General features: G+C 43.0%; 2 protein-coding genes across 3 annotated transcripts; one reads left to right on the top strand and one right to left on the bottom strand.

The window, feature by feature from the left end:
* Positions 1-524: 524 nt before the first annotated feature.
* bcl2l1 (BCL2 like 1) lies at positions 525-22791 on the top strand. 2 transcript variants are annotated; one of them, XM_014145964.3, is made up of 3 exons: positions 525-698; positions 3751-4468; positions 19976-22791. In XM_014145964.3, exons 2-3 carry the CDS (start codon positions 3920-3922, stop codon positions 20117-20119), a joined length of 693 nt encoding a protein of 230 aa, XP_014001439.1. In that variant the 5' UTR covers positions 525-698; positions 3751-3919; the 3' UTR covers positions 20120-22791. The 2 variants fall into 2 exon arrangements, with proteins under 2 accessions (XP_014001439.1, XP_014001438.1); XM_014145963.3 differs by lacking the exon at positions 525-698 and adding an exon at positions 1280-1585.
* Positions 22792-23088: 297 nt separating this feature from the next.
* LOC106572114 (cytochrome c oxidase subunit 4 isoform 2, mitochondrial) lies at positions 23089-24456 on the bottom strand. The gene is made up of 4 exons (XM_014145967.3): positions 24352-24456; positions 23767-23931; positions 23557-23688; positions 23089-23353 (listed from the first exon to the last, which is right to left on the bottom strand). The coding sequence occupies exons 1-4, from the start codon at positions 24452-24454 to the stop codon at positions 23220-23222; spliced, it is 534 nt and encodes a 177-aa protein (XP_014001442.1). The 5' UTR covers positions 24455-24456; the 3' UTR covers positions 23089-23219.
* Positions 24457-27413: the final 2957 nt, after the last annotated feature.

Raw genomic sequence — 27413 nt, 5'->3', positions numbered from 1 at the left:
AAAGCAAGCTTGCCAGAACAGCAGATCCGATCCCCTTGCTTACAGCAGCACTAGGGTCAGACAGTCTTCCTCTGAATGACAAAACGGTTAAAATCTAGTACAATCTTCTCGGTGTAACAGTAGGGATAATTTGGCATACAGTGCATTTTTCATCCCTGGATTGAGGTACGTTTTCCAAGCCATCTCTCACATCAGTTCGGTGGTGTCTTAAAGGCGATGTCTGCCTTGACCGTGCAGCATTTAAGATGATATAGCATCTGCACAAGTCAGGGCATTCATAATTCTTGCGCTTCACAGAACAGAGATGTTGTGAAGGAAGTGAGTTTGTGTTTATACAGAACCTCCTGCCCCCATCTACCATCACGACAATGCAGAGCTGTACTGGAACCCTCCACATTGTTACAGAATTTGGGTGATGCAGTATGGTGCTCAATTTTGCCTCTGCATGCCTCAGGAGGCTCTGCAAGTGCTTCACACCCATACAGCGCCTCCAACCACATTTTCTGATCAAGCATAACTTGGCTCTTAGTCTACATGTGAAGCCTGTCAGACCCTAGTGCAGTTGTAAGCAAGCGGGTCGGATCTGCTGGTTAGCTAGCCAGTCAGTCTGCGAGTGCTCCTCTTGCTCCAGCGGAAATGTCGGATATGATCCTATTTGCTGATGTTTGGATTTCGTGCCAACAATTCAAGTTTCTACAGTAAGCGTTTCGTATTGGTTAGCTAATCAGGTTGAATGTGCGGCTTTTAGTAGCTAACGTTACCTCCAAGCTAGCTAATTGTATGAGACAATGTTTACGTCAGCTAAAGAACCACTGCTAGCTAGCCATTCTCATAAAATTAAATGGGAAAGACGTTAGCTAGCTAGTCAGAGGAAATATGACATTGTTACAAGCTTAGCTAAGCGAGCTAAACAAGCTAGCTACATTTCCTTCGGTCTTATGCAAAGAAATTGTGAATTTAGACCAGTTTCAGTAGCCAAAATAGACATTTCAGGTGCAAGTCACAAGCCCAAGATAGTCATACAAGATGACTGGCGACGAATTATAGCACGGACATTTAAAAAAATATTAGGTTAAATCGGCCTCGGCATATTGCAAATGTAGCCAACTACCTTTTATGTTAAAATTGTAAAAACCATAGCCGATGTTACCCAACAAGACATATTGCTGTGGGTGGGTGCAGTGGTTAAAGGTCTCCGACATAAGTGTTGATTGGTGGGAAATGGGGATTGGCTGCGTTTACACAATTCTGATCTTTAAACCACTAATTGTTTGTTTGACCAATCACATCAGATATTTTCACAAAATGTATTTTTCACAGATCAGATTGTTCAAAAGACCAATTAGTGAGGAAAAAAAAGATCAGAATTGAGCTACCTGTTTAAACGCAGCCTTAGTTACGTATTGGATTGAGAAGTCTGGGCGCACACACACGAGAGCAGGGGATTCACGACAGATAGATACTCATACCACATCGAAATAGTTCATTTCCCTTCTCGGATTTTGACAGCAGGACTGGTACAATAGGATTTTTTAAAGCAGCTCAGTGAAGTGTTGCCGTTGAAGATATTCCATTTTTGGTGTAGGTAGGTAAAATAACAATGTCCGTTGTAGACCGTCTTGAATCCCCTGTTTATAACTAGCTACGTGATAATAACATTAGCTTGTTCTTCGCTAAGTAAGACACAAATCAATGGCCACTTTGATGAAACCTCAATACAAACGAATTACTGTATTATGTTTTGATAAAGTTGGAAGGTTACTGTCAGTCTCTAATTTTTCAGTATTATTTGCCCTCAAAATTATATGGACGGGCTGTCATTTTATTTGATAAAAGTTACATTAAACGCTCCATGGAATTCTGAGAATTTAGCAACACGTGCTGGTTAGCGGTGGCTTATGTAAAGTTAGTACGCTCAATAGTACAGCCAATGCAACAAAGTAACCTACTAACTAGTAATTTCTAGTGTTCTTATTTTCGATTTAGTCATCTTTGCTTGGAGTTCCCACTTATAAAATAGACACTTAACGCTCCAGCCGTACTAGATAGTGACATTTTGGACTATTATTACAATTAGAAAAGGTAAGGTGGGTGAGAGTGTATGAGGAAGGTAGATGCACCTCGTTTCTCCCACGTGCTGTTTTGTGAAGGGTTATAACAACAGGGGTCCTTACTATCCGGGATCCTTGTGGTGTCACTACTCTATTGACATGACATTTTAAAATGGTTAAGGTTTTATGGTTAAAGGTTAGGGTTCAGGACCAACAGTGGTCTTACAAGACACGAATGCGCAAAGTAATGAAGAAATAGGGTATCTACAAACGGGGTTGGTTAGGTTACATTATACATGTAATCTGTTCCAGTCACTAGTTAGTTACCTGTCCCAAAATGATCAGTAATGTAATTTTGATATTACCCAAACCCGGTCAAATAATCGTATTGCTTTCAGTTACTTTTGCATTACTTTCCAGGCATTTTTCTGGATAAAAAATGGGTTTAGTTGGTGAATGTGGCAGCCCATTCGGGCTGGATTTTAGAGGCCCCCATTTTGGCGGTGTAGAGACATTTCTTTGTGTTTAAGACCATTTCCTGCAATTCAACAAATTTGGCCATGGAGCTGAGAGAGAATTTAAGTTTAAAACTAATTTTCTGCAATTCTATTCATTTTGGCTTGGCTAATGCTGTTTTTATTTTTTGCAACAAAAAAAATAACAAAACCATTGTTTTGGGAATTTCCAATTCTCCCTGACTGTCCAGTTTTTTTATTTTGGTAATTGTTAGTTCTCAAAGATTATATTATAAAAAATATATAGATAGGTCCATTTTATTTTTTTCTACATACTTTATATCAGGTTGTAGTCATTACAAGTTCGCACTTTCCATCTTGAAAATTACATTTTGGATTTAGGTGTTTATTGGCAGAAAAATCCCTGCTTTACCCATAAGAGGCATTAGAAGAAAACAAAAAGGATCCATTGAATGCATTTGGTGTGTCATCATAGTGGTCTCTGACTTGTGGTCAGATTCACTCAGGTGGAACAAACTTGAACTTGCACCTTTTATTCAGTGCTGAATTTAATGTAATTGAGAAAACAGAAAGGTGTCAGGTTTTTTTCTCGCACACATCTTTTCTGAATTTTAAAGTGATCCAAGACGTAATCTAGTTTTTCTGAAGTATCTTTTATCTGAATACAGTAGTTTTGCTGGTAACGTAGCTGTTTAATTTGTTTGTAATTAGGTTATATGGAACTGATTACATGTAATTGGTTATTCTCGAACCCTGTCAACAAAAATGTTTTTGTAATTGTTTTTGTTCTTAGTTTGGGGTTTACTTGTGAAAATAAGTTAATCACTGTTAATACTTATCTGACTACAGGTTACTAAGTAACATTAGGTTAACTGTTATGTGTTCATACTATATATATGTTTATCTAATACTGGCTATTCTTGCAAATTAGAATGTGTATTAACCTACATGGTAAAATAAAGGTAAATAAAGTCTGTAGGAAGTCAGAGCACCATGCCCTGTCACGACTGTTCCAAAGCCATGGGGAAAAGGGAGGTTGTCTGTGGGGGCAGGCAGGTAATGACAAACATTGCCATCTGTTTCATCCCCAATTAAAGCGATGCACTTTGACCCCACCTGTCGAGGTCTAAATTTGCCCACAGCAGCTCCCCTCCTCCCCAACCCACCTATGCTTATTGTATTGAATTATGTTCATTATGATCTCTATTGTTCTCTTACCACAGGGTCTGAGCCATTGCACCAGCCTTGTTTTTTGTCTTCAAGACATCCATTTTCTGAATACAAAGAATGACACCGATTTGAAAAAAATACAGAGGCCTGATCTGAAGGGGTGTGTCATTAGCAAGTAAAACTAAGACCCGGGGGCAAAGAAGAAACCCAAGGAAACAAATTATGACTTACAACAACAGAGAACTGGTGGTATACTATATTACCTATAAACTATCACAGAGAGACTACCCCTTCAACCACATTGGGCTCACAGAAGCTCCCAGTCGGACTGAGGGGGGACAGGCGGAAGGGGGGGCGGCAGTCACGACACACCCCAACGGCGCAGCGAACGGGACGAGTCCTGGGACTCCACCGCGACAGTCTCCCCCCTCGTCCCCTCAGCGGACAATGGGCCTGGACGCAGTGAAAGAGGCATTGCGGGACTCTGCCAACGAGTTTGAGCTGCGTTATGCCAGAGCGTTCAGTGACCTGTCCTCCCAGCTGCACATCACGCCGGCCACAGCCTACCAGAGCTTCGAGAACGTGATGGATGAGGTTTTCCGTGACGGTGTGAACTGGGGACGTGTGGTGGGCCTGTTTGCCTTCGGAGGGGCCCTCTGTGTAGAGTGTGTGGAGAAGGAGATGAGCCCACTAGTGGGACGGATTGCAGACTGGATGACTGTCTACCTGGACAACCACATCCAACCCTGGATCCAGAGCCAAGGAGGATGGGTGAGTCATGACTGAAAGATGTGTTTTGGGGAAAGGGCAGGGGTTAATTTTAGCTCGTTTTTTGAAGCATCAGTTCCAGAGGTCGTTGATAACATTATCAGATTGTGCACGTTAGCACCCGTTGTCTCTGTGTGTTGCATCATGTCAGTTTGTGTGAGCTGTGTGTATCTGGTGCCTGACCTCTGATATGAGAGGCTAATTTGTCAGCCAAGGAGAACCCAAGGAGAAAGAACCAGAGAGAAGATGGAGATGTTTCCCTCTGGTTAGCTGGGCATTGATCAGCTTCTTTGAGTTTTCAGCTGAATCGAAGTGAGCTCTTATGGCTGAGATCGAAGTCTTCATGGGTGGGATGAAGTATAGGCTTAGGCTAGGCTTTACAGATCGCCCTTTGTTTTCCCCTGGTTGTTTTTCACTTTCTCCTCTGTTCTGAGCCATCTGCCTGCAGATGAAAGCAGTGTTTTCTCTTGGGTCAGCTGAGAGAGGGGTTGTCCTGTTCCTGGTGGGTGGGTGGGTGTGTTATGGGATGGAAGGAGGACACTGTTAAGGTCTGCTCTTTCTCTTTGTGTGGGCTGACATTTGATTGAGTGTGGAATGGGAAGGGGATGTTGGAACAGTCTCAAACGATGGGTCTTATGAAAACTAGCATTTGATTGGGTACATTGTGTGGGTAGGGGCCATCAGATTGGATGGCGTGTCTTCTGTTGCTTGCAGAGCTGAAATTGATTTTAAATCATTTTAAAACAGGCAGATGACTGACACAGCTCTGCATCTGTCATATTCTGCCATCACACCCAGAAGCACCAGAATAAATGCCTCAAACCACTAGACGCTTTTAAAGTGAATAGTAACTCATCACTTTCAAGGTCTCTATTTAAACAAAGTCCAGGCTGTGTTAATGTTTGTGCAATTAATGCTGATAAAACACCCAAGCACATGTCCCTTCCTACACCTGAGCTCTCTCCCCGAAGCACCTTAATGAATCTGAACATTGTTCTTGATGTCATCAGGTGTTGAATGTTGCTGAAGGCATGAATGGCAAGAATATTGAATGGAATAGTGTGTTCAGTCAAGCAGATTCAGTCAAGTAGTTTAGTTTCACTTCTCCTTGTGGTGTTGGAATAGCACCTCGGTCAGATGTAATTTCCTCAAAGTGTGTAGTTTGGTAGACACACACACGCATCCCAAATTCAGTTTGTTTTGCCTTCAAGCCATACAATACTAAGTGATCACAACATGCATTCCTCGGACCCATACTCCTATGCACACACATTAACATACTGTTTATCTTCATGTTATGTGTGTATCTCGCTTATACCGGGACAGTCCCAATTCATCATTCCATACTGGTCACAAAATGCACACAACTCTGAAGTAGCTGAGAGAGATTTGAATTTGTCTGTTCTCTTCATGACATAGAAACCAGCTAACACTTGCCTCTCTGAGTAGCACCTGGGACATCCCCGCACTACTGGGGGGGGGGGAGGGGGGAAAAAAACCTATATTTCCCGATAACAAATGCCCACTCGTTTACTTATTTCTATCTAACTCTCTTATGTGGTTTTCTTTTGTCACACTAACCTGTTGAACCACCTACACATTCTCTTTGTTCCTGTCCTCAGGAACAAAGACACACACACACACACACGCACACACACACACACACACACACACACACACACACACACACACACACACACACACAGCCGTAAGCAGCTGTAGGATGTATAGAGAAGCTATTACCTGATTGTGTCGTAAGAGAGAGCGGCTAGTCCAGGGGTACTCCAATACTATTTGAGAAGGTCGATTACCACAAATGTCCCTGCTGACTCCCATTTTTTATTTGTGTAAGATAAGGGAACTAAGAGGAAAGAGGGTTTTGAAACTGAATGGAAGGAGTCAGTAGATTGAGAAATAAGGACAGGGAGTGAGGTGGAATCCTCATTGAGTGAAAGGGAAACGTGTTAAGCCTTAGACACACCAAGGATACTGACTGCAGAGAGGTACTTAGAACCTCTGCCCGGAGTGTCGGCAGTCAACTTTTTGTTCTTCAGATAGCACAGATCGTATGCCAATCAGCCTCGTTAAAATCCTCCAGACCACAAGTTGGCAGTAGCTTAAGAGATGTTTAGCTGGTGCCTGCTGTAGATGGCTAACTTTGGCGAACTAGCAAGCTGCGCTAATGTTGTTGCTAGTTAGAATTTCTAGTAATCCCATATTGATACTAGCCAAATGGCCACCACTAGATTACTAGTGTAGCTAGCAACATAATTAAATCACAATGGATTTGTTTTTGAATGAAGCAGCTGCCTGTTTCGCTGCCGAGAGTCAGTGGAACAGCTAGCGATGTTCTAACTGGCAAATGTCGACGCAAACGTTAGAGGTATTCAGATACTTTGTTTTAGTTCGAACAATTCTGATGAAAAGCAGGTGGATTACACTGGGGAAAATGCTCTCGTTCTTACTTGTCACTCCTGTCGGCTCCCCCACGTGGAGGTTTGTGCGCTCTGATTAGCTCAGTTGCGTTATCGGCCACTGACGAGAAGGGCGATTCAACAAGTAGAAACCGCAAGCTCGGCGGAACGCAGCAGGTATATCTTTTGTTCTAGCAAGAGAACATCAAAAGCTGGGACCAAGAGACTGAAAAACAGCTTCTATCTCAAGGCCATCAGAGTGCTAAATAGCCATCACTAGCACATTAGAGGCTGCTGCCCCATATACATAGACTTGAAATCACTGGTCACTTCAATAACAGAACAATAGTCACTTTAATAATGTTACATATTTTGCAGTAATCATCTCATATGTATAATGTATTCTATTCTACTGTATCTTAGTCTATGCCGCTCTGACATTTCTCGTCCATATATTTATATATTCTTCATTCCTTTACTTGAGATTGTGTGTATTGTTAGATATTACTTGTTAGATATTACGGCACTATTGGAGCTAGAAACACAAGCATTTCGCTACACCCGCAGTAACATCTGCTAAACACATGTATGTAATGTAGCCTACTGCTATATGGCCTGTACAGGAGGGATGGAGAAGTGGTGGGGTAGGCAGGCAATGGAGGGAGGGAAGTGCGGGTTGTAGGGAGAGAGAATGCCAGAGGGGGTTTGGGTTATTACCAATTATGGGTGAATAGTATCTGGATGTGCTCGGTAAATGCTTTTGTTCTGACTGCGCTAGAGTAGCACACCCCCCTGCAGGTACACCTGAAAGACAGGCCCCCCATATAGCAAATGAACATGTTCTTTTTTTTTATTACAGGAAATATATTTTGACAATGTGTAGATTAGCTCTAAAATGTATCTGACTCATGGCAAAATGTGTAAAATAGCACAAGATTATCTATACAACTGCACATTTTTCTCTCTGCCCCAAGGATTCAATAACGGAAAAAAATTGTTTGGAGGGGGGCTATGCTCGGACCTTGCTCTGGCAGACTAATGTAGTAATTGATAACTCATTTGGAATGTCAGTGGGAGAGAGCAGCTCTGAGAATGATAGTTGGGACTGGGAAGAGGGGGAGGACGCAAATAGAGAAACTATTCAATTTCCTGCGTTTATCCTTTGTCTCTGAGGTCTTCATGAGTCTCCTGTGAAAGTCTTGTTCTACCGTTTGTTTACCAATCCGACCATCCATCCATCCATTTCTCCTAATTTCTTTCGATCCGTTTGACTTGATCACCAATCACGGCTGACGGTATCCTCCCCCACCTCTCCCCTGACAGGTGAAGCCTCTTATAACCCCCTCCCACCTTCGCATCCCTGGTCACCATTTGCGTTTTCGTGTGTACATTTCATAATATAACTTGTGTTTAGTATGTTGTCTCTGAATTAAAATAAAGTTTGCGTGAATGTGTTAGCTTTTTGTGCTGTACTTTGCATTATGAGAAGGAATAGCACCATGTAGACCATTCACCTGCCCACCTTTAACAAAGGACCTCTGGCTGCACACACACGTACCCCCCACACACACACGTACCCCCCACACACACACGTACCCCCCACACACACACGTACCCCCCCCACACACACGAACCCCCCACACACACACGTACCCCCCACACACACACGTACCCCCCACACACACACGTACCCCCCACACACACACGTACCCCCCACACACACGTACCCCCCACACACACACGTACCCCCCACACACACACGTACCCCCCACACACACACGTACCCCCCACACACACACGTACCCCCCACACACACACGTACCCCCCACACACACACGCACTGTAATGCGGTTTGCTATCTGCTGTGCCCAGCTGTCCCTACAGGTAAAGTGCTGCTATGTAAACGCATAGTGACAGTCATTGTCATCGATAGATTGTAGATGATCTGGACGTTGTCTGTCTGTTTCTCTGACCTACACAGTGCACAGAATACTCAAAGCCTTGTTTGCAGTTCTTCAATGGTAACAGTGTTGTGTGCTCAAAAACAACAACCCCCATTATGTTTTATGTTGAGTATAAATTGTTTACTTGTGTTCAGTCTTCCATCCATGTATTTTTTTGTGTGTTGATGTTCAGTGTGAGTGATGGTGTCAGTGACTGAGTGACAATGGCAGTAAACAGATGGTGTGATTCCGTCTCCCTCAGCCTTGTTACAAAACCATCAGTCTAAGGCAGTAGGTTTGATGCTGAGGGGAGAAGAAGAGACTGGGCCAATCCATTGCACTGGGATTGTAGGGGGAGCGGATGGGGGGGCTCTGCTCAACTCACCTTCAAGGAAGGTTGGTTGCTCCACTCCTCCGGGGTTGGACGGGGATCCAGCCACCATGACCTGTACGCTACAGGCTGGATGAGATTGCAGGATGCAGCCAGGGGACAAGACACTAGTCAGTGTCTAGGGATCCAGTGCATTCGGAAAGTATTCAGACCCCTTGACTTCATACACATTTTGTTACATTACAGCCTTTTTCTAAAATTTATTAAAACGTTTTTTCCCTTCATCAATCTACACACAATACCCAATAATGACAAAGCAAAGGCAGGTTTTTATAAGTGTGTGTGTGTGTAATAACTGATCACATTTACATAAGTCTTCAGACCTTTTACTCAGTACTTTATTGAAGCACCTTTGGCAGCGATTACAGCTTTGAGTATTCTTGGGTATGACGCTACAAGCTTAGCACACCCGTATTTGGGGAGTTTCTTCCATTCTTCTCTGTAGATCCTCTCAAGCTCTCAGGTTGGATGGGGAGCGTTGCTGCACAGCTATTTTCAGGTCTCCAGAGATTTTCGATGGGGTTCAAGTCCGGGCTCTGGCTGGGCCACTCAAGGACATTCAGAGACTTGTCCCAAAGCCACTCCTGTGTTGTTTTGGCTGTGTGCTTTGTTGTCCTGTTGGAAGGTGAATCTTCACCCCGGTCTGAGGTCCTGAGCAGGTTTTCATCAAGGATATCTCTGTACTTTGCTCCATTCATCTTTTCCTCAACCCTGACTAGTCTCCCTGTCACTGGAAAAACATCCCCATAACATGATGCTGCCACCACCATGCTTCACCGTAGGGATGGTGCCAGGTTTCCTCCAGATGTGACACTTGGCATTCAGGCCAAAGATTTCAATCTTGGTTTCATCATACCAGAGAATCTTGTTTCTCATGGTCTGAGAGTCGTTAGGTACCTTTTGGCAAATTCCAATGTCATGTGCCTTTTTTTTTACTGAGAAGTGGCTTTGGTCTGGCCACTCTACCATAAAGGCCTGATTGGTGGAGTGCTGCAAAGATGGTTGACCTTCTGGAAGGTTCTCCCATCTCCACAGAGGAATTCTGGAGCTCTGTCAGAGTGACCATCAGGTTCTAGGTCACCTCCCTGACCACGGCCCTTCTCCCCCGGTTGCTCAGTTTGACCGGGCGGCCAGCTCTAGGTAGAGTCTTGGTGGTTCCAAACTTCTTCTGTTTAAGAGTGATGGAGGCCACTGTGTTCTTGGAGATCTTCAATGTTGCAGAAATGTTTTTGGTACCCTTCCCCAGATCTGTGTCTCGGAGCTCTAGGGACAATTCCTTCGACCTCATGGCTTGGTTTTTACTCTGACATGCACTGTCAACTGTGGGACCTTTATATAGACAGGTATGTGCCTTTACAAATCATGTCCAATCAATTGAATTTACCACAAGTGGACTCCAAGTTGTAGAAACCTCTGAAGGATCATCAATGGAAACAGGATGCACCTGAGCTCAATTTCGAGTCTCATAGCAAAGGGACTGAATACTTAAGTTATTTCTGTTTTTATTTTGAACTAATTTGCAAATATTTCTAAACCTGTCTTTACTTTGTCATTATGGGGTATTGTGTGTAGATTGATGAGAAGAAAAACATATATTTTAGCACAAGGCTGTAATGTAATAATGTGGAAAATGTCAAAGGGTCTGAATACTTTCCGTGTAGATGGTTGTGTTGACAACAGTGGATCTCTGGTCTGACTTCGTATGTGTTAGTTTGTGTCTGCGTAATGAGGTCTTGCCCAATGGTGCCGTCCATTTAGCGGCAACTCCCCTCGCTTTACAGTGTCTTTTAGAAAGTGTTCACACCCCTTGACTTTTTCCACATTTTGTTCCAGCCTGAATTTAAAATGTATAACTTTTTTTTTTTTTTTTTTGGCGCAACTACCTCCACACCTCCATTTAGAGCGAAAAGGAGAACACCATGTTCTTGAGAATCTCCCCTTTCCGTAGTGGGGTCATACTAGTTTGTAGCCCAAACGGTTTGAATGCTACAGACAGAAGTTGGCACATCGGCGGTACCAACTTCTGATGCGACCTGTGACACTTTTGGGGGTCGTAGACCAAATGGAACACACCATCATGTTTGTGAGCGTCTCATCTTTCCATAGAGTGGTTATATTAGATTGTAGCCCCAAATGTTTGGACGCTACCATTTAAAAAAAAATATATAATATCATGGTCTGACAAACACCGCTGTAGCTCGGCCACCTTCCTGATGCGGAAGGCCGACATCGGCGTATGCAGTGGATTTGAGATGCAGCCCATGCAAAAAAAGAAATAAAATCTAGCTAAAACTGATGCATTTTATGGTGATAGTGGTCGCTGCATCATGTTATGGGTATGCTTGTTTGTAATTGCGATGGTCTGGAGAGTTTTTCAGGATAAATAAACTGAATAGAGCTAAGCACAGGCAAAATCTTAGATAACCTGGTTCAGTATGATTTCTGGGAGATTAATTCACCTGTCAGCAGGACAATAACCTAAAACACAAGGCCAAATCTACACTGGGGTTGCTTAACAAGACAACATTGAATCTTCTGGAGTGGCTGAGTTAGATTTTCAAAAAGATTTAAGTAAAAGCTATGGCAAGACCTGAAAATGGTTGTCTAGCAATGATCAACAACCAATTTTGAAATAGCTGGAAGAATTTTGAAAAGAATAATGAGCAAATGTTGCACAATCCAGGTGTGGAAAGCTCCTAGAGACTTACCCAGAAAGACTCACAGCTGTAACCGCTGCCAAAGGTGCTTCTACAAAGTATTGACTCCGGGTGTGAATACTTATGTAAATAAGATTTCTGTATTTCATTTTCAATACATTTGCCAAACTTTCTAAAAACATTATTTCACTTTGTCTATGGGTATTGTAGAAATCAATTTTGAATTCAGGCTGTACCACAACAAAATGTGGAATAAGTCAAGGGGTAGAAGTACTTTCTGGTGGCACTGTATAGCCTCTATCAGCCAGCGATGTGGAAGCCTGACCTGCAGCACTACTGGCTCACTTGGTGTACTTCAACGCAGCTTGCCATCCAACTTAGCATCACCACACTGAGCAATGAGCCATCACTGTGCTCTATATATGGCTGCATGCGTCTGATTCTGCACGGAGCTCCAGACATCCAGCTGTGCTGATCTGGCTCAGTCTGTGTGCAGCAGGGTGGTGGTGGCTAGGTCTTCTGCAGTCGGCAGGCGGAGTCTGGGGCATCATGTAACCTACTGTACAACCGTCACGCTAATAGGGCTACAGGCAGCAGATGCATTACTGTTGCTACTGCTGGGCCCTGGAGACATACAGCCAGGACTGTTTGAGCAGCGTTAGTTAGCTACCTGAGATGGGGCCACAATGACTCAGCGACACCATGAATGTCTGCTGTGTGTTAGTTGTATAGAACTAGAGCAGCAGCAGTCTGTTTTTTGGTGCACTCTTGGTGGAAAAATTGGGCCTGCTTGGCTGCTGCTCTCTCTGCTCCAGTTCTGAGCAGGCTTAGTGTGGAAAATCAGGTCATGAGCAATTCTTTTCCCCCCTCCCTCATTCTCACTCTTTCCCTCATTTTCTCCCTTTCTCTGCCTCTCTCTGTCCCTCTGAATATCTGCCTCTTGCTGTTTCTCTTATTTACTGCTTTATTCGACTCTATAGGCTACATCTAACCCCTCTCTTTAGCATGTTCTTCTCTCGCTCTGTCTTCTCATAACTCATATCAGATTATGGGATTAGTGTGGTAGATGTGATGTATGAAACTGACAGATGGTGATAATGGTGCCCAGGAAATATGACAGAATCTGATGGCACTGTAATGACGATAAAGCTGACTATAATCATAATGATCATTACCAACCAGTCGCATAACAAGGTAATAACAACAAAGCCATATTGTAGAATGTTTTCTTTTTTTCTTTCCGTTCCTGCCCTTATTGCACCCCTCACTATCTCATTAATCTCTTCCTCTGGCATACATTATCATGTTCTCTTCTCCCTCTCTTTTTCTCTCTTTCAGACAGATGGTAGGTCTTTGCCGCTTTTTGTAAGGGGTGTTAGTGGGGGCGAGTGTTTTTTGGGGGTTCAAGTTTATGTGGTGCTGCTGGTGACATTTCTCTGTGTGGCGGCTGTGGTCCCTTTTTTTCCTAGACTGTACACAGTGCAGTGGTGACAGAATGGGGCTGCGCTGCTGGTGAGACCCAGTGAGAAGGGGAACAGATTGGTGTCTGAGCCTGAATGTCCTGACTCATTAATCTCGTCTTTAATTCATGGATTCACCTCCGGATGGATCAGCAGGGACACATATACAAAAACCCATTCGAAGACGAGAAAGGGGTCAGACCCTCAATGCCAGCTCCGTCATGTATAGAACCTACAGTAACTGTTACAGCCACCTGGGATGTCACCATAGGACCTCATCTGGGTTCAAGTTCCTTGATCCCTATTTACCTCCTTACCAGACCACATCCTAGCTAATGTATTGTTGTCTCTAACTTCACCCTTGCGTGGGTGTTTTAATTAAAGGGGCATGAATGGCAGTGTTGCTTAGTGTGGACTCTTGTGTTTAATCAGACACCAGTCTTTATAGCTAGATGGTGTTCTCCTTGAGCAGGCAAAGTTAAAGGCAGAACAGAACCTACCCCCGGGGACTTGCCTGGTTTATTAACCCATCCCCTCCCCCACACTGCAGTGCCCCATGGTTTGGCACAAAGCCCGACTCTCACACTCTCTGGAGGATGACTGTCTGCCAGTCCTCATAGCTAATTATGATGATCTGCCGACAGGCATGGTGAGTTGTTTTCTGAGGGTGGGAGCAGTGCCTCAACTCTAGTCTAGTTTCGCCCTGTATGCTTCAATGCAGCATCACATGATGGCAGATAAAGGGTCAAACTGTGATCATTATGAGCATATTCAGTTCACCATATTTGGCCAGCAGCAAGATGTCCTGAAACGCCACGGTTACTCAAAAAAGAACAACTCTGACGATGTGGAATTGTACTTTTGCACCAGAAGCACAACATGTCCTGTGTGTTGCAATAAGCAGGAAGAGTTGCTTTGGACTAGACTATAGCTGGTCTAGTGACAGCTTGTTCTTTACACTGTCATCCTCTCATGTTAAAATCCCCCCTCAGCTCTTGATTGTAACCAGCACCCTGTCTACGGTCACACAACTGGGTCAGAGAGAGAGACTTAGTTCGTTATGACTCAGCAAAGGTCAGAGGAAATTCAAAACATGTCCAAGACATGTCCTTCTTATGAGGTGATGTACTCATTACTCAAGTACTGGATTCAATTCAGATCTCCAGTCCAATCACTGAAGAATGCAGCATTTGACAGGACATCCGGCCAGTGTGACCAATAGGTTTTGCAACCCTCCATTGTCTTTCTTTGGGCTGGTTTAAAGCGGATTCTGGCTTTTTTTTTTCTATTTAGAGGCCTCTCGGTGCTCAGGGCCATGCCAGCATTCTGGAGTTCACAGAAGTAGTTGAACATTCTGGATTACTTTCTGCATTTGAATGGAACGTTCCCCTTTAGCATTGTTTTAATTCTTTAGCAACCATGTCCTGCTGCCGTTTTTCCCTTTTGCTTGCCAGACTGAAGCTTCTATTGAAAGAGACCTGACCAGATCAGCTGCTGCTGAGTTGGTTGAGAGGCTCTGGCCAATTCAGCCTCTCTGGGGAATTAAGGGCTCTATTATGGAGAGAAACACTTCGGTTTTGAAGTTTAGACTCCAAATATTCCTTCAGTCTCTAAAGTAACCAATTTCATTAAAACAGTTGAAGTATTCTGACTAATCTAGTGCACAGTTTCACCATGGAGACATGGTTACAGGTCATGATGGTGGTGCAACAGTGAAGTAACCCATTACAAACTCAGGGGCCGGTGTTGATTGCCTTAATGTTCTGTCCTCTCAGGAATCTAGTCTTGGGCAATCTATCAGATCCGAGCACACCGATCAGCTGCTCTCTGGTAACCATGGCAACATTCAAATGAAATCTTGTTTTTACTCTGTCCCACAAACCCTTCTCTTTCCCTCTTCCCTCTTCCACCTTTTTCTTTCTTCATCTAACGGTTGAAAAACACCGAGAGAACCTGAGGTTGGAAAACACCTTAGAATGGCTGCTGCTTAGCACATAGCATCTCTGGGGAACAGGTGCTGCTTAGCACCTAACATCTCTGGGGAACAGGTGGAAAAGTCTTTATGGAGAGAGCGAGCAAGTTTAGGCTTAGCTACCTTGCAGTAGTGACTGAGACCGAACCAGTCAAAGACGTACACATAAATATTAATGTGTCAGTGTGATTTACTGCCTGTAATTTAACATGTAGGCCTTTTCAAAACCCAGTTCACTAGGAAAGTGTGGTTATACAGTAGGCCTATATAGATTCAATCGTGTGTGTGTGTGTGTGTGTGTGTGTGTGTGTTATAGGCATGTCTGGGCAGGTACAATGTGCTTCAGACATCTATAAGCACTGATGACTACAGGGTTGAGTATGTTGCTGCCATGATGGATCGCAGGAAGCAGAGTGGAGCTTAGAGATCTGAGTACTATTGCTCCATTGTGCAAGACAAACAAAGATACATATGAGCATAGATGGTATGGTTGAAAAATAGGGAGATGGTGACAAGTAGCTATTTGGCAGAGGTGAAGTGAAATGTAGTAAATTTCATGAAAACAATGACACATTGTCTCTGTACTCTAACATGCCTTATCGTAATCATGAACTGCAATCTTTATTCTCTACACCCACAACATTCCACCCATACCTCTTCAAGGAGTTCTCACAGGGAGCGATACTCTCCATGGCTTCACCTCTTGTGAAGTGCTGCTGGATCCTGTGCTAGTTACATGTTGACATGCCTACAGTAGCTTGGTTTGCCCCTGGTTGTTTTTTTAATTGAAGTGTTTCCACCGGAATCAATTAGTCAAGTGTGCGGTGATGAATGTGAACACTGGGTGTAATTGACAGTATTCATGGGAGTATGTTTGTATCTGTAGCCCTGCAGTATTGTCTGTCTGGCAGTGCTAGCTGAAGGTCCTCAAGACTGGTCATTTTTTGCGTTTCGTTACCTCTCTGGCCCTGATAAAAATGATTCTCCGTCTCTATTGCTCTGTTATCTGCCCCCGCCATGTCACCGCCCCACTCTTTTTCTCAGAAACGGCCTCTCCTAAGAAATCAATCTCTCCGTTCTTCAGAAGCCCTTTACCAGACGCACACACATGCGTGCAGTATAGTAGACGCTCTTATCTAGAGCACCTTACAGGAGCAAGTAGGGTTAAGTGCCATGCTCAAGGGCACATCGACAGATTTTTTTTTTCTTCACCTAGTCGACTCGGGTATTCGAACCAGCGACCTTTTGCATACTGGCCCAACACTCTTAATCGCTAGGCTACCTGCCACCACACATGTATACACACCAACATAGCCGTCTTGGCGTTGTCCTGCTGTTTCTGTGCTTCCCTCTTCCCATATTCCGTTGTTAAGTTTTCTGTATTGTTGAAGTCAGCAGGGAGGAGGAGTGATGATGTATCACCCTGTTAGAGCGGAAGGAAGCGGGGTGTCAGACGCACACCACACGTCTTTAATCAAATCAGCATGTTTGGAATGTCTCCAATGATTCTGTCTTATTTGAGGCTGTGTCTGATTGGGCTCTTCTGAGTCCCCATATGCATGTTCAGTTATGTCAACTATTTGGCTTATATAGTAATCAGTTTTGTTTCAGAATATTTATTTATTTATTTTACTGCCCAGTCAAGACTGTCCACTATTCACTGCACTAAAGCACCCACCCCAGCCAGCCATAACATCAGTGCCAGACAAGCGGATGAATCATCCAATGGGAGCTTGTTCCCTCTTGTGGCTGCAGCCAGAACTGCAGAATGTTATGTCAATGTTCTGGGTTGTTCTCGAATGAATTACTGGAAGGGGTGGGCTAAGGATGACACCATGGTGGTGAAATTGTCAACAAGGAAAGATATTCACTTGGGGGTTACTGCAGTTCAAATTAACGGCATGGGGAGGTTTTGTGATGGTGGAGGTGCTGGTGACATTTATATTTTTGTCTGTAGTATTGATGAAAATGTCAGAACACCCCCCCCCTCATTACTATTGTAGCTTGGAGGTGTAGGGACACTTGTGGTTGTGAGGGGTGGGGATTGATTTTGTGTGTGGTTGTAACTTGTCTCAACAGACACATTAAGCATTGCCAACTAATTCTGGTTACTTTCTAATCCGATTTGGCTCTGATTTTAAGATTACTGCATATGATAAAGGGTGTAATTTCACCTAATTCTGTTGAGTTTAGGGAGGATCTCATGTCTAATGCTGTTGAAGTGTTGTGGTTGCAAGTTCACCTTCCTCATATAAAGCCTCTTATTTTGCTATAGGCCACCAAGTGCTAACAGTCAATATCTGGATGATGGTGTATATGATGTTAACATGACCTGAATATAGACTGGTTTTCATCAAGCTGTCCGCTCAAGTGGAAGCTTCTGACTGTAACCAGTGCCTGTAATCTGGTTCAGATTATTAATCAACCTACCAGGGTGTTTACAAACACTACAGGAACTATATCATCTACATGTATTGATCACATTTTTACTAATACTGTAGAACTTTTTACTAGTGCTGTATCCAGACCCAGTGGATGAAGTGACGATAATATAGTGGCTCTATTTAGAAAAGCCCAAGTTCCAAAGGCTGTGTCTCAAAATAGTGTATAAGAAATCATACAAGCCGTTTTGTAGTGACTCCAATGTTGAAGATGTAAAAAGGATTTGGTCTGATGTGTGTAATGAGAAGCTTTCAGACGCTGCACTTGATGCATTTACAATGTTTCTTCCAGTTATTGACATGCACCTATTAAAGCGACTCTCCGGTACTTTTGTAGTAGTTCTGGACATGGCACTAACGAGCCAGAAGTGGTCCCTGAAAATGGCATACTATGTCACATATGGGCACCATGTCATTGCGCTCTGTGTGCATCTTGCTAGCTGTCACTCAAATGGCGAGGGGCTGAAGCTCATTGACTAGAACTCGAGTTCCTAGGGAGCTGGCCCAGAGTATTTATTACACATTGACACATCCAGCCTAGAGTTGGAGGTTAAAAGATACTTGGTATTGGCCAAAGTTCCAGAGCATGTCTTTAAAACCTCTTAAGGATCCTCCCCTCTTTAAACATTTTCGCCTAAAATGTCATACCCAAATCTAACTGCCTGTAGCTCAGGCCCTGAAACAAGGATATGCATATTCTTGGTACCATTTGAAAGGAAACACTTTGAAGTCTGTGGAAATGTGAAAGGAATATAGGAGAATATAACACAATAGATCTAGTAAAAGATGATGCAAAGAAAAAAAAAAAACTTTTAGAATTGTTTTTTATGTACCATCAATGAAATGCAAGAGCAAGGCCATAATATCGTTCCAGCCCATGTGCAATTTAGATTTTTGCCACAAGATGGCAGCAGTGTATGTGCAGAGTTTTAGACTGAACCATTGCATTTCTGTTCAAAATGTTGTATCAAGACTGTCCAAATTTGTTTATTCTTAACTTTTCATGTTCAACATTGTGCACTGTAATAGCTACTGTAAATTGGACAGTGCAGTTAGATTAAGAAGAATTTAAGGTTTCTGCTAATATCAGATATGTCTATATCCTGGGAAATGTTCTTGTTACTTACAACCTCATGCTAATCGCATTAGCCTACGTTAGCTCAAACGTCCCGTGGACGGGACACCGATCCCAAAGAAGTTTTAAGAAACTGACTGTTAAGGCTCCATGGACGTGAGCCATCATATTCATGCATGAAAGATCTTGGTCCGTCAATAATGAGAAGCCATCTCTTATTGACGACTCAAATGGAAAGCTACTGAAGATGGTAGTAGACTACATTGCCACTCCTCTTTGTCATATCTTTAATCTGAGCCTGGAGAAAAATGGTGGTTCTCAGACAATCAGATTGCTGCCGGATCCTAGCAAAAAAAATAAATTGATAATTTGACCAGATCCAATGCTTCAGTGCAACCTTTGATCTTATTGATAATAATCTGTTATTGGAAAAACAGATGTGTTATGGCTTTACATCCTCTGTATTATAATGGGTTGAGCGCTATCTGTCCAATAGAACAGAGCGTTTTCTGCTTCTCTAATGTAAAATATATCAAGTGTGGTAATCCACAAGGCAGCGGTCTTGGCCCTTTACTGTTCTATTTTTACTAATGATCTACCACAAACTTTAAACGAAATTTGACGAACTGACTTGTTGGGAAGGTGGCATCCTATGACTGTGCCACGTTGAAAGTCACAGCTCTTCTGTAAGGCCATTCTACTGTCAATGTTTGTCTATGGAGATTGCATGGCTGTATGCTCAATTGTATACACCTGTCAGCAACAGGTGTGACTGAAATGGCAGAATCCACTAATTTGAAGGGTTGTCCGCATACTTTTTATTTTTGTATGTATACTTACCCCACCGGACTTGCCACCAGGGGACTCTTCACAGTCCCCAAATCCAGAATGAATTCAAGGCCACCCACAGTATTGTATTGAGCCATGATCACATGGAACCCATCTCAAATTACTCAAGCAAAACAAATAAAACAGCACAACGCCTCTACCCTATCTGACCTAGTTAAGGTAAATGTAGTAATGTAAGTCTGTTTTTAAATGTGAAGTATTTTTGTCTAATGTATTTTTTGTTATGCGTCGGACCTGCTGTCGCCATTGGCTGTTGGGGATCTAAAACTCTTAAACGCTAACTCCCTCTCTCTCTCTCTTGTCTCCAGGACCGGTTTGCAGAAATCTTTGGGAAGGACGCTGCAGCTGAGAGCAGGAAGTCTCAGGAGAACTTTAAGAAGTGGTTGCTGGCGGGGATGACGCTGGTTACAGGAGTCATCGTAGGGTCACTCATTGCTCAGAAACGCCTGTGAGAACGACAAGCACAGACGCCATCTTGTAGGGGGCGAAAATGAAGGAACTTTTTTTACTTTCGTATTTCTCCTTTTATTTGCCAAGAAAGGACACGTTTACGGTTTAACTTTACATCCCACAATGCACTGAGGTCTCTCTGACAAACTGTTGAGATTAAAGAGAGAGTGATGGTCACTATAATGTTACCCTCATCAAACACCTCCCTGCAACACAAGAAAATGGAGATGGATAGAACTGTCTTGGACCAAATGTTCCTCAGTTTCCTTTTTACTCTTGCCTGTATCTTCTCCAATTGCTGTATTCATTTGATTTTACAAATTGACTTTGATTTTGCATGATGTGCTCCATCTATAGGCAAGTCTGTGCTGATGGGGCTAGTAAATTCCATCTGAGTTTTCTTGTTGATGGTCTCTAACCCCCACCAGTATGATGGTTGCCATATGGACAGACAGAAGGAAAAACTTGCCACCTGTAAAAGAAGGGGGGGAAATGGCACTGAAAATCAACATCTGTCCACCTCAGTGTAGTTTTGACATGTCTGCTTTGTAGATGCAGTGCGCTCCAAACAACCTAGCCAAAAGACAGCCAAAATCACACTCAGTAGCTCAATATATTAATTGTAAATGTATATATATTTTTTTCATCTCCAAGTTGTAAGTGGTTAAGTGTAACAAGTGATTGAGACAGTTTTCGATCTTGACTCTAGTACACCACGTCAGGCGCATTGACCTGAAATGAGTGAGGTGATACAATTTTTCCGTGTGTGTTCATTGGTTTGTGTTATTTTTTTTTAAACCATTAAAACCCACGTGATAATTTCCTGTCCTGATGCTGGTAAATGCGTACCTGACACACACACTGCCCTGGCTAGACAGAAAACACAAGGTGCACAACAAACTAAGAGCCAGGGATGAAGAGGAGTATTCTAGCAGCTGTTGGTACAAAGGCTGTTTTCTTTTTATAATGGAGAAAAGGATTGTTCAGTATTTACGACTTGCAACACAGCCTAATGATGATTTGTCTCGCTAATAAGATAGCTGAGTGACGCAGAAACTTTTATTTAGTGGGTTAACAGATCCGTTAGACTTCTAACGTGCATATAGCTCTTGAGACATGAGGAACTGTTGGCAGGCAAGCTTCAGGGTGGGACCCATTCAACCTGCCACCTCTGTCTCCGTGCCTTTGTGTGCACACAATGTGGCACATTCATTTCTGTTCTCCCTGTCACGGCAGCTGAGGGCGTGCGTCACTCAACACAGGCCCACCTGCTGTTCAGAGCACATCTCCTGTCAAACCTAGTCGACAGAGACGGAGGAAAACCATTCCTTAGTTTCCAAACATCTTTAATTTAAACACTGTCAGTCAGGAGGGTGTTTGTCATCTGGCGATTTTTATGGTGTCACGCTCCTGAGCTGACAGGAGAGAGGCGGGATGGGTGCAACCCATCTACTCACATTCTAACCTATCTCTGATTCAGGGAACGGAGCCCTAGGGACATAGGGGGTCCTCTTGTGTAGCAGGTACAGTTGTAAACACAGTCCACACTTACATCAGCCAGAGGCTCCTGTTTGCAGCCGTTTCCTGTTTCAAAGCTGGATTGATGCTCTCACACTTGCAGTGTTTTTTTTTTTCCCCACACATTTTTATTTGAAAAGTGTAGCAGAGCTATGTTTGGACTGAAGGCATAACTTTTTTTCCTATGCTGTATTTTATGTCAAAGCCCTGAGTATGTTTATTCAGCCTGTGTTTTCTATGCATTTCCTGCAAACTATTGGTGACATAACAGATTTAAAAGTACATGTCACATTTGTCTGCTTTTCTCTGTTGGCAATGAATAACTTTGGTTTCATTAGGAAACATTTCTGACTGCCAATAACCTCTTATATCAGAGACAAGGTTTTCACTTTACCTATGACTAAATGCTACATTTAGATAAATATTCACCAACTGATCATAAAACACTATTTCATCACATATCTGATTTGATACATTCCAATACAGTATATATTTTTCTAGTTTGTGCCCCACAAAAAGCTGCTTGCAGGCTTTTCTGCAATGTTACCTTTTATGTGAAGAAGTTCCCTCCACCTATGAGATTGTGTGCATGCGTGGAATGGACTCTGGCAAATGTTTGCAGGAGGTACAAGAAGGAATTTAAAGCGCATTGACACAACTATATATACTAGTTATTTAAAACAATGATTTAGAATAGTATCATAGCTTAGTAACATATTTAAGAAAGTTACTGAAATGTTATTTAAGATATTTAGGGGCAAGTTTAGTGTCCCTTCAAAATGGCCACGTCACAGCAGCCTAATTTATTTTTTCCCAATCATTTTCAGTTCTGAATTGGGGCTGTGTTTAAATGTATCCTTTGTATTTGTGTTTTAACTGCTGAAATAGTTATTTCCCCATTTGATAGCTTAAAGCAGGGGTATCAAGCTCATTCCATGGAGGGTAAAGTAGCTGCAGGTTTTTCCTTTCAATTATGTGCCAGGTGTGGAGAGCTCATTAATTAGTGACAAGGGAAGAGCACAGACACTCAGCCTTCTGGAATTAGTGTGATACTTATGGCTTAAAGGAGTTAACATGTTCAATGGTCTGTCATACAATTTCAATGTAATGTGTAGATTACATGAAACCAATAAAGACCCATCTGGAACATGAAGAACACTGAATTTTTATTTCTACTGAACTAAGATTCTTTGCAATTTTAACTGATTTTAGGGAAGGAGAACAGAGGCACAAGAGTCTGTTTAGACACACTGACCATTTGAGTAGAAATTCCTCTAAAGAGTTTCACAGCAAGGGGATAAAACACATAGGCTGTGTTTTTCTTTTAGGGTCCTGACATATTCACTTAAGGACAAACCAGACACACAACCACTAAAGCAGAAATTAGGTTGAGGACAAGCAGCCCATAATATTATACAGTTATTTTCTCAGAGGGAGAGAAGGAAACAACCAGTTTAGTTATTTATTACTTAAACAGTAAGAGAATGGATTCAGCTGGATGAATTGCAGTTATGGTGGCTGAACAGAGGCTCAAGGTGTCAAGTCGAACCATTCTTCCTTCCTGCAGGGGTCTAGTCCCTTCCTTTACTTCCATTGTTTGTTCTTGTAGTCCCACTGGGCAGAGAAGCCCTCAATTGGGTTTACCCGCATATCCAGCATCCTCTGGATCTGCTTAGCCTGCCACTCCTCACCAAAGGTATGAGGTTGGGGTGGGTACACTGTGGGACACACAAAAGAGAAAGAGAACAGCACGTTTAAGGATGGAACAATCACCCAGCCATGTGATAATGGCTTGAGGAAGTTTAGCAATCAACCTTGAGAAATGCAGTTTCATCAAAATAGTTTAGACATGGCATAAGGTTGAAGGAATGAGGCATCTGGAGAGCATGCTCCAAATGTTAAAATACCCTTTAAGTCTTACTATAGTGGCACTGCCAAAAGACCACCAGACCAGTGATGCCAAAGACTATGAACATCCCACCAATCACAGTCTTCCACTCATGGGACGGCCTCTTCATCTCAGGATAGGTATGGTTGAACTTCAGCCTGTACACTGGGATACAGAAGGAGAAATATTAAGAATGGCAGGATTAAAGGCTGTGAAATGAGAAGGAATGAGAGAGGGGCTTACAGGCGATTTTCTCCTCCTTGGACAGTGCAGTCCAGGGACCCTTCTCCTTCTGTTTCAGGCTCTTATCTGTAGAGTCCAGGACGTCCTTCCATGGTCTGTCTGGCAGAGGGGTGTCCAGACGATCCCAGTACATTGGCTGTGACATGTCCAAGTTGTCGGAGACCTCTACAGTACAGGAGATGGGACACATCGTTGATAGAAAGTATGTGCAGGAGAGTTTGCGGTAAGGACCTCAGGTATTTGTGCTTGTAGCACCATTCACTACTTGTAAGTCAACACCACCATCTGCTGATAATAAATGCAATGGCACAGCAGGCCATGCTATTTCAAATGTACCTAGCTTGAATAAAAGGGTCTACACAAAACCAGGGCTCTCCAACCCTAATCTAGCACACCTGATTCTAATAATTAGCAGGTTGATAAGCTGAATCAGGTTAGTTACAACTGGGGTTGGAGTGAAAATATACACCAGGGTAGCTCTCCCGGAACTGGTTTGGAGAGACCTGAACTAGGCTGTGTAGGGACTTAAAACATTTGAAAAAAATATTAAATCAATTATGCCTGCAGTTCAACGTCAATGATTACCCTGGTGGTCATGGCTTGACATCCTCGCGCCACTGTTTGTCAGTGCCAAAACTGCTCGCCTGGAAAGCAAGCACCCCACACATCCTTTTGTCAGGTGAAGCATCTGAAAGACAGGTGAGGAAGAGACAGAACAATATTCATCCAATAAAATGTCTCCACATAACTGATCAGTACAAAAGTGACCAGGTATTTTAACAATAACCCAGACCTTCCCTCTCTGCGCAATGCTGTAAAAACAAAGGTTAAGATGAAATGGCCTAGTTTCTTTACGGACTTCTAAGACTAATTTGCAATCACAGAACAAGTCAAATCCATGGGCTAACTGGCTACTGAAGTTGCAGCCCACAAGCTCACCTTCAGAAAGTGATTAAGAATTTCTTCTGACACCTGTTTATAGGCTATGCACTGATTGACTAATCACTCTCACCTGTGCAAGGCTAACCCTTCTCAAATCAATTAAAATCAAATGTTATCGGTCACATACACATATTTAGCAAACGTTATTGTGGGTTTCATGACTCCAACGGTAGATGTTGGGATCTGTCAGTGTGTGAGAGAATGGCGGAAGCGGATACTGACTTTGAATTTGATGGCACTAGCAAAGATGACAATGAGGGTGCTGAAAATACTGGATGGACTACAGTCGCTAAAGCATGGATAACGAGAGCTAAAATCACAGTTAAAACGCTGTCTAGTTAGCATACTCCTCATGTCGCAACTACTTAACAGTTTTGTAGTAGGAGTGCAGTTTGAGGATGGGAAGATGTACCTGGGAGATCCGCTTTGATGTTGCCAAGATGGTGAAGAAAGTGATGGGTTCTGTGGAATCTGTGAGGGGGACCAGGAGTGGAATTTTGTAGATTTTTTGGTAAAACAAACGGAGCGTGTATTGCGCCTCACAGAATCAAGGAGACTGCTTTCGATTTTCAGAGCAGGGCACCAATCAAGGGTGTTATTTCTGGAGTCTTTGGTGACGTTGGGGCTGAGAAGAATGAACATTTATGAAGTAGTTGGGGCTTGACGATTGACGCATATGTTCAATGAAAAGAAAATAAAGAGCATGTCTGTGTTACAGTTTTTGATGTGGAGCCGCTCCCTACACATGTCAAGATGGGATATGTGAGTTACCCTGTGAGGGCATTTGTCCCCAGGTTACTGCAGTGTTCCAACTGCAAATCATTTGGGCATGACATTGTGTCAAGTGTTTGCAGAGAGCATGATTTGACTGATTATTTTTCCTGCAGAAGATGATGTTGGATGTCGCAATTGTGGTGGGGAGCATGCACATGACTTCTCTGAATGTCCTGTAAGGGTGAAGGAGGCAGAGATGGCTAGGATAAGAGATGTTCAGCGTGTCTCCTATGCCGAGTCAGCTAGAAAATTCAAGAATGTTCTAGTGGCTTGGTTGTCCCGGAGACACCACAGTCCAGTGCTATGGGTGCCGTTCACAAGGTGCAGGATACCCTTGTCGTGAAGAAAGTAGATCGTTTGGCATTTATTGCTATGTCGATAACCTGCACTGCAGGTGTGGAAAGATCAATAATCATTGTATCTGCAGCTGAACGCTTCTTGGGAATGAAGGATGTATGGCTGCATGGCTTGCTGACTGGAGCAGTAGTTCCGTCCTCTTATGTCACCAGATCTGAGTAGGGCCCTGAGTGTATTTTGAAGGACTGAGCATTTTTGGTTTGTGTTTTGTATTACTGATGTTGGAGTGGATTAAAGGTCCCGCACAGTAAAATAAAATAAAATGTTATTTGTCACATAAATAAACAGGCAGCGTCATCCTACTTCCCAATAAAAAAAAATGTGCATGAACAACACATCACCCATCAAATTTTTACGCTATTAAAATGCTCAGAATTGAAGAAATCGTACATTTTCTACCATGTAACTATCAGGAAGCCTGAAAGAACAGGCTGAGTGGGCGGGGAGTTTATATTCATGAGCTCGCCTTGACTGACAGTTGTTTGAAACACCATTGTGGTCGTTGCCAGGTAACAAGGTAAATAATGGGCCACGTCCTTCCGAGCCTAAATAGTATAGACCCTGTCCGTATTAAATAGAATGTCACGACCCTGTTCACCTGTGGGGAAAACAACCTGTGGTTACCTAGGTTACCCCATTGGCTCACAGCAAAAACTTTACCTTTTTCAAACGCAATTTTCTTGTTCTCTGATTTGTTTTAGTAAATTACAAAACTACATTTAAGAAAAGTACCACATGTCTAAAGATTACTTTTCAAAATGGTCTGCTTCCGAGTGTTCTCACTACTTAGAAAAACATAATATTGTATGTCTTCATTCATGCCCCTTTTCATGACGATGCTAGCAGTCCCTCGAGTGAGTACTAGCTCGCTACCGACCAGAACATTAAGCTTGCCAAGACCAACAACACAAACAAACGGACTATATGTAACCGATGTGAAATGGCTAGCTAGTTTGAGGGGTGCGCACTAATAGCGTTTCAATCGGTGACTTCACTCGCTCTGAGACCTTGAAATAGTTTTTCCCCGTGCTCTGCAAGGGCCGCAGCTTTTGTGGAGCGATGGGTAACGATACTTCGTGGGAGGCAGTTGTTGATGTGTGCAGAGGGGTCCCTGGTTCCGGGCGAGGAGAGGGACGGAAGCTAAAACTGTTACATATACAGCTACGAGTCGTGAGTGGATTTACAAATGGCAAAGAAAATTCAAGGAGAGGGAGTACAAAAATGGTCAGATTAATACTGCCATTGAGATAAAACAAAACATGACCTTTTTCAAGGTCAGTCTCACAAAAAGAAGCATTCTTGCCTTCTAAGACCCGCTATTAAAAGTGCTCTGAACAAATTAAAGGAATCGTTCACAAAAATTGGCACATTCTAAGATCCGATGGCAGTATTAGTAATGTGTTTTCGGACCATCCCTTGGTCATATTCTCGCGAGGCAGAAATCTGAGATCAACTGGTAAACTCTGATTTACCACCCCAAGATATCCCTGTACAACGTCTATTTGCGCCCCAACTGGATGGAAACTACTAGTGTAATGGCTGTGCTCAATGCAATGGCACTTATAAATATAGAT

The sequence above is a fragment of the Salmo salar genome, chromosome 15, assembly GCF_965601325.2.
Source record: "Salmo salar chromosome 15, fSalSal1, whole genome shotgun sequence".
In the NCBI taxonomy this organism is placed as follows: Eukaryota; Metazoa; Chordata; class Actinopteri; order Salmoniformes; family Salmonidae; genus Salmo; species Salmo salar.
Note: the sequence above shows the minus strand (reverse complement) of the source record. Positions and strands in the feature narration are given on the sequence as shown.

Bases quoted from the DNA above. Each gene is read 5' to 3' on its own strand.
- bcl2l1 (XM_014145964.3), top strand. From the start codon at position 3,920: ATGACTTACAACAACAGAGAACTGGTGGTATACTATATTACCTATAAA. The intron at 4,469-19,975 runs GTGAGTCATGAC...TCTTGTCTCCAG, and splicing joins TCCAGAGCCAAGGAGGATGG to GACCGGTTTGCAGAAATCTT.
- LOC106572114 (XM_014145967.3), bottom strand. From the start codon at position 24,454: ATGCTTCACCTGACAAAAGGATGTGTGGGGTGCTTGCTTTCCAGGCGA. The intron at 23,932-24,351 runs GTAATCATTGAC...CCTGTACTGTAG, and splicing joins GTCAAGCCATGACCACCAGG to AGGTCTCCGACAACTTGGAC. The intron at 23,354-23,556 runs GTAAGACTTAAA...TGTGTCCCACAG, and splicing joins CTTTTGGCAGTGCCACTATA to TGTACCCACCCCAACCTCAT.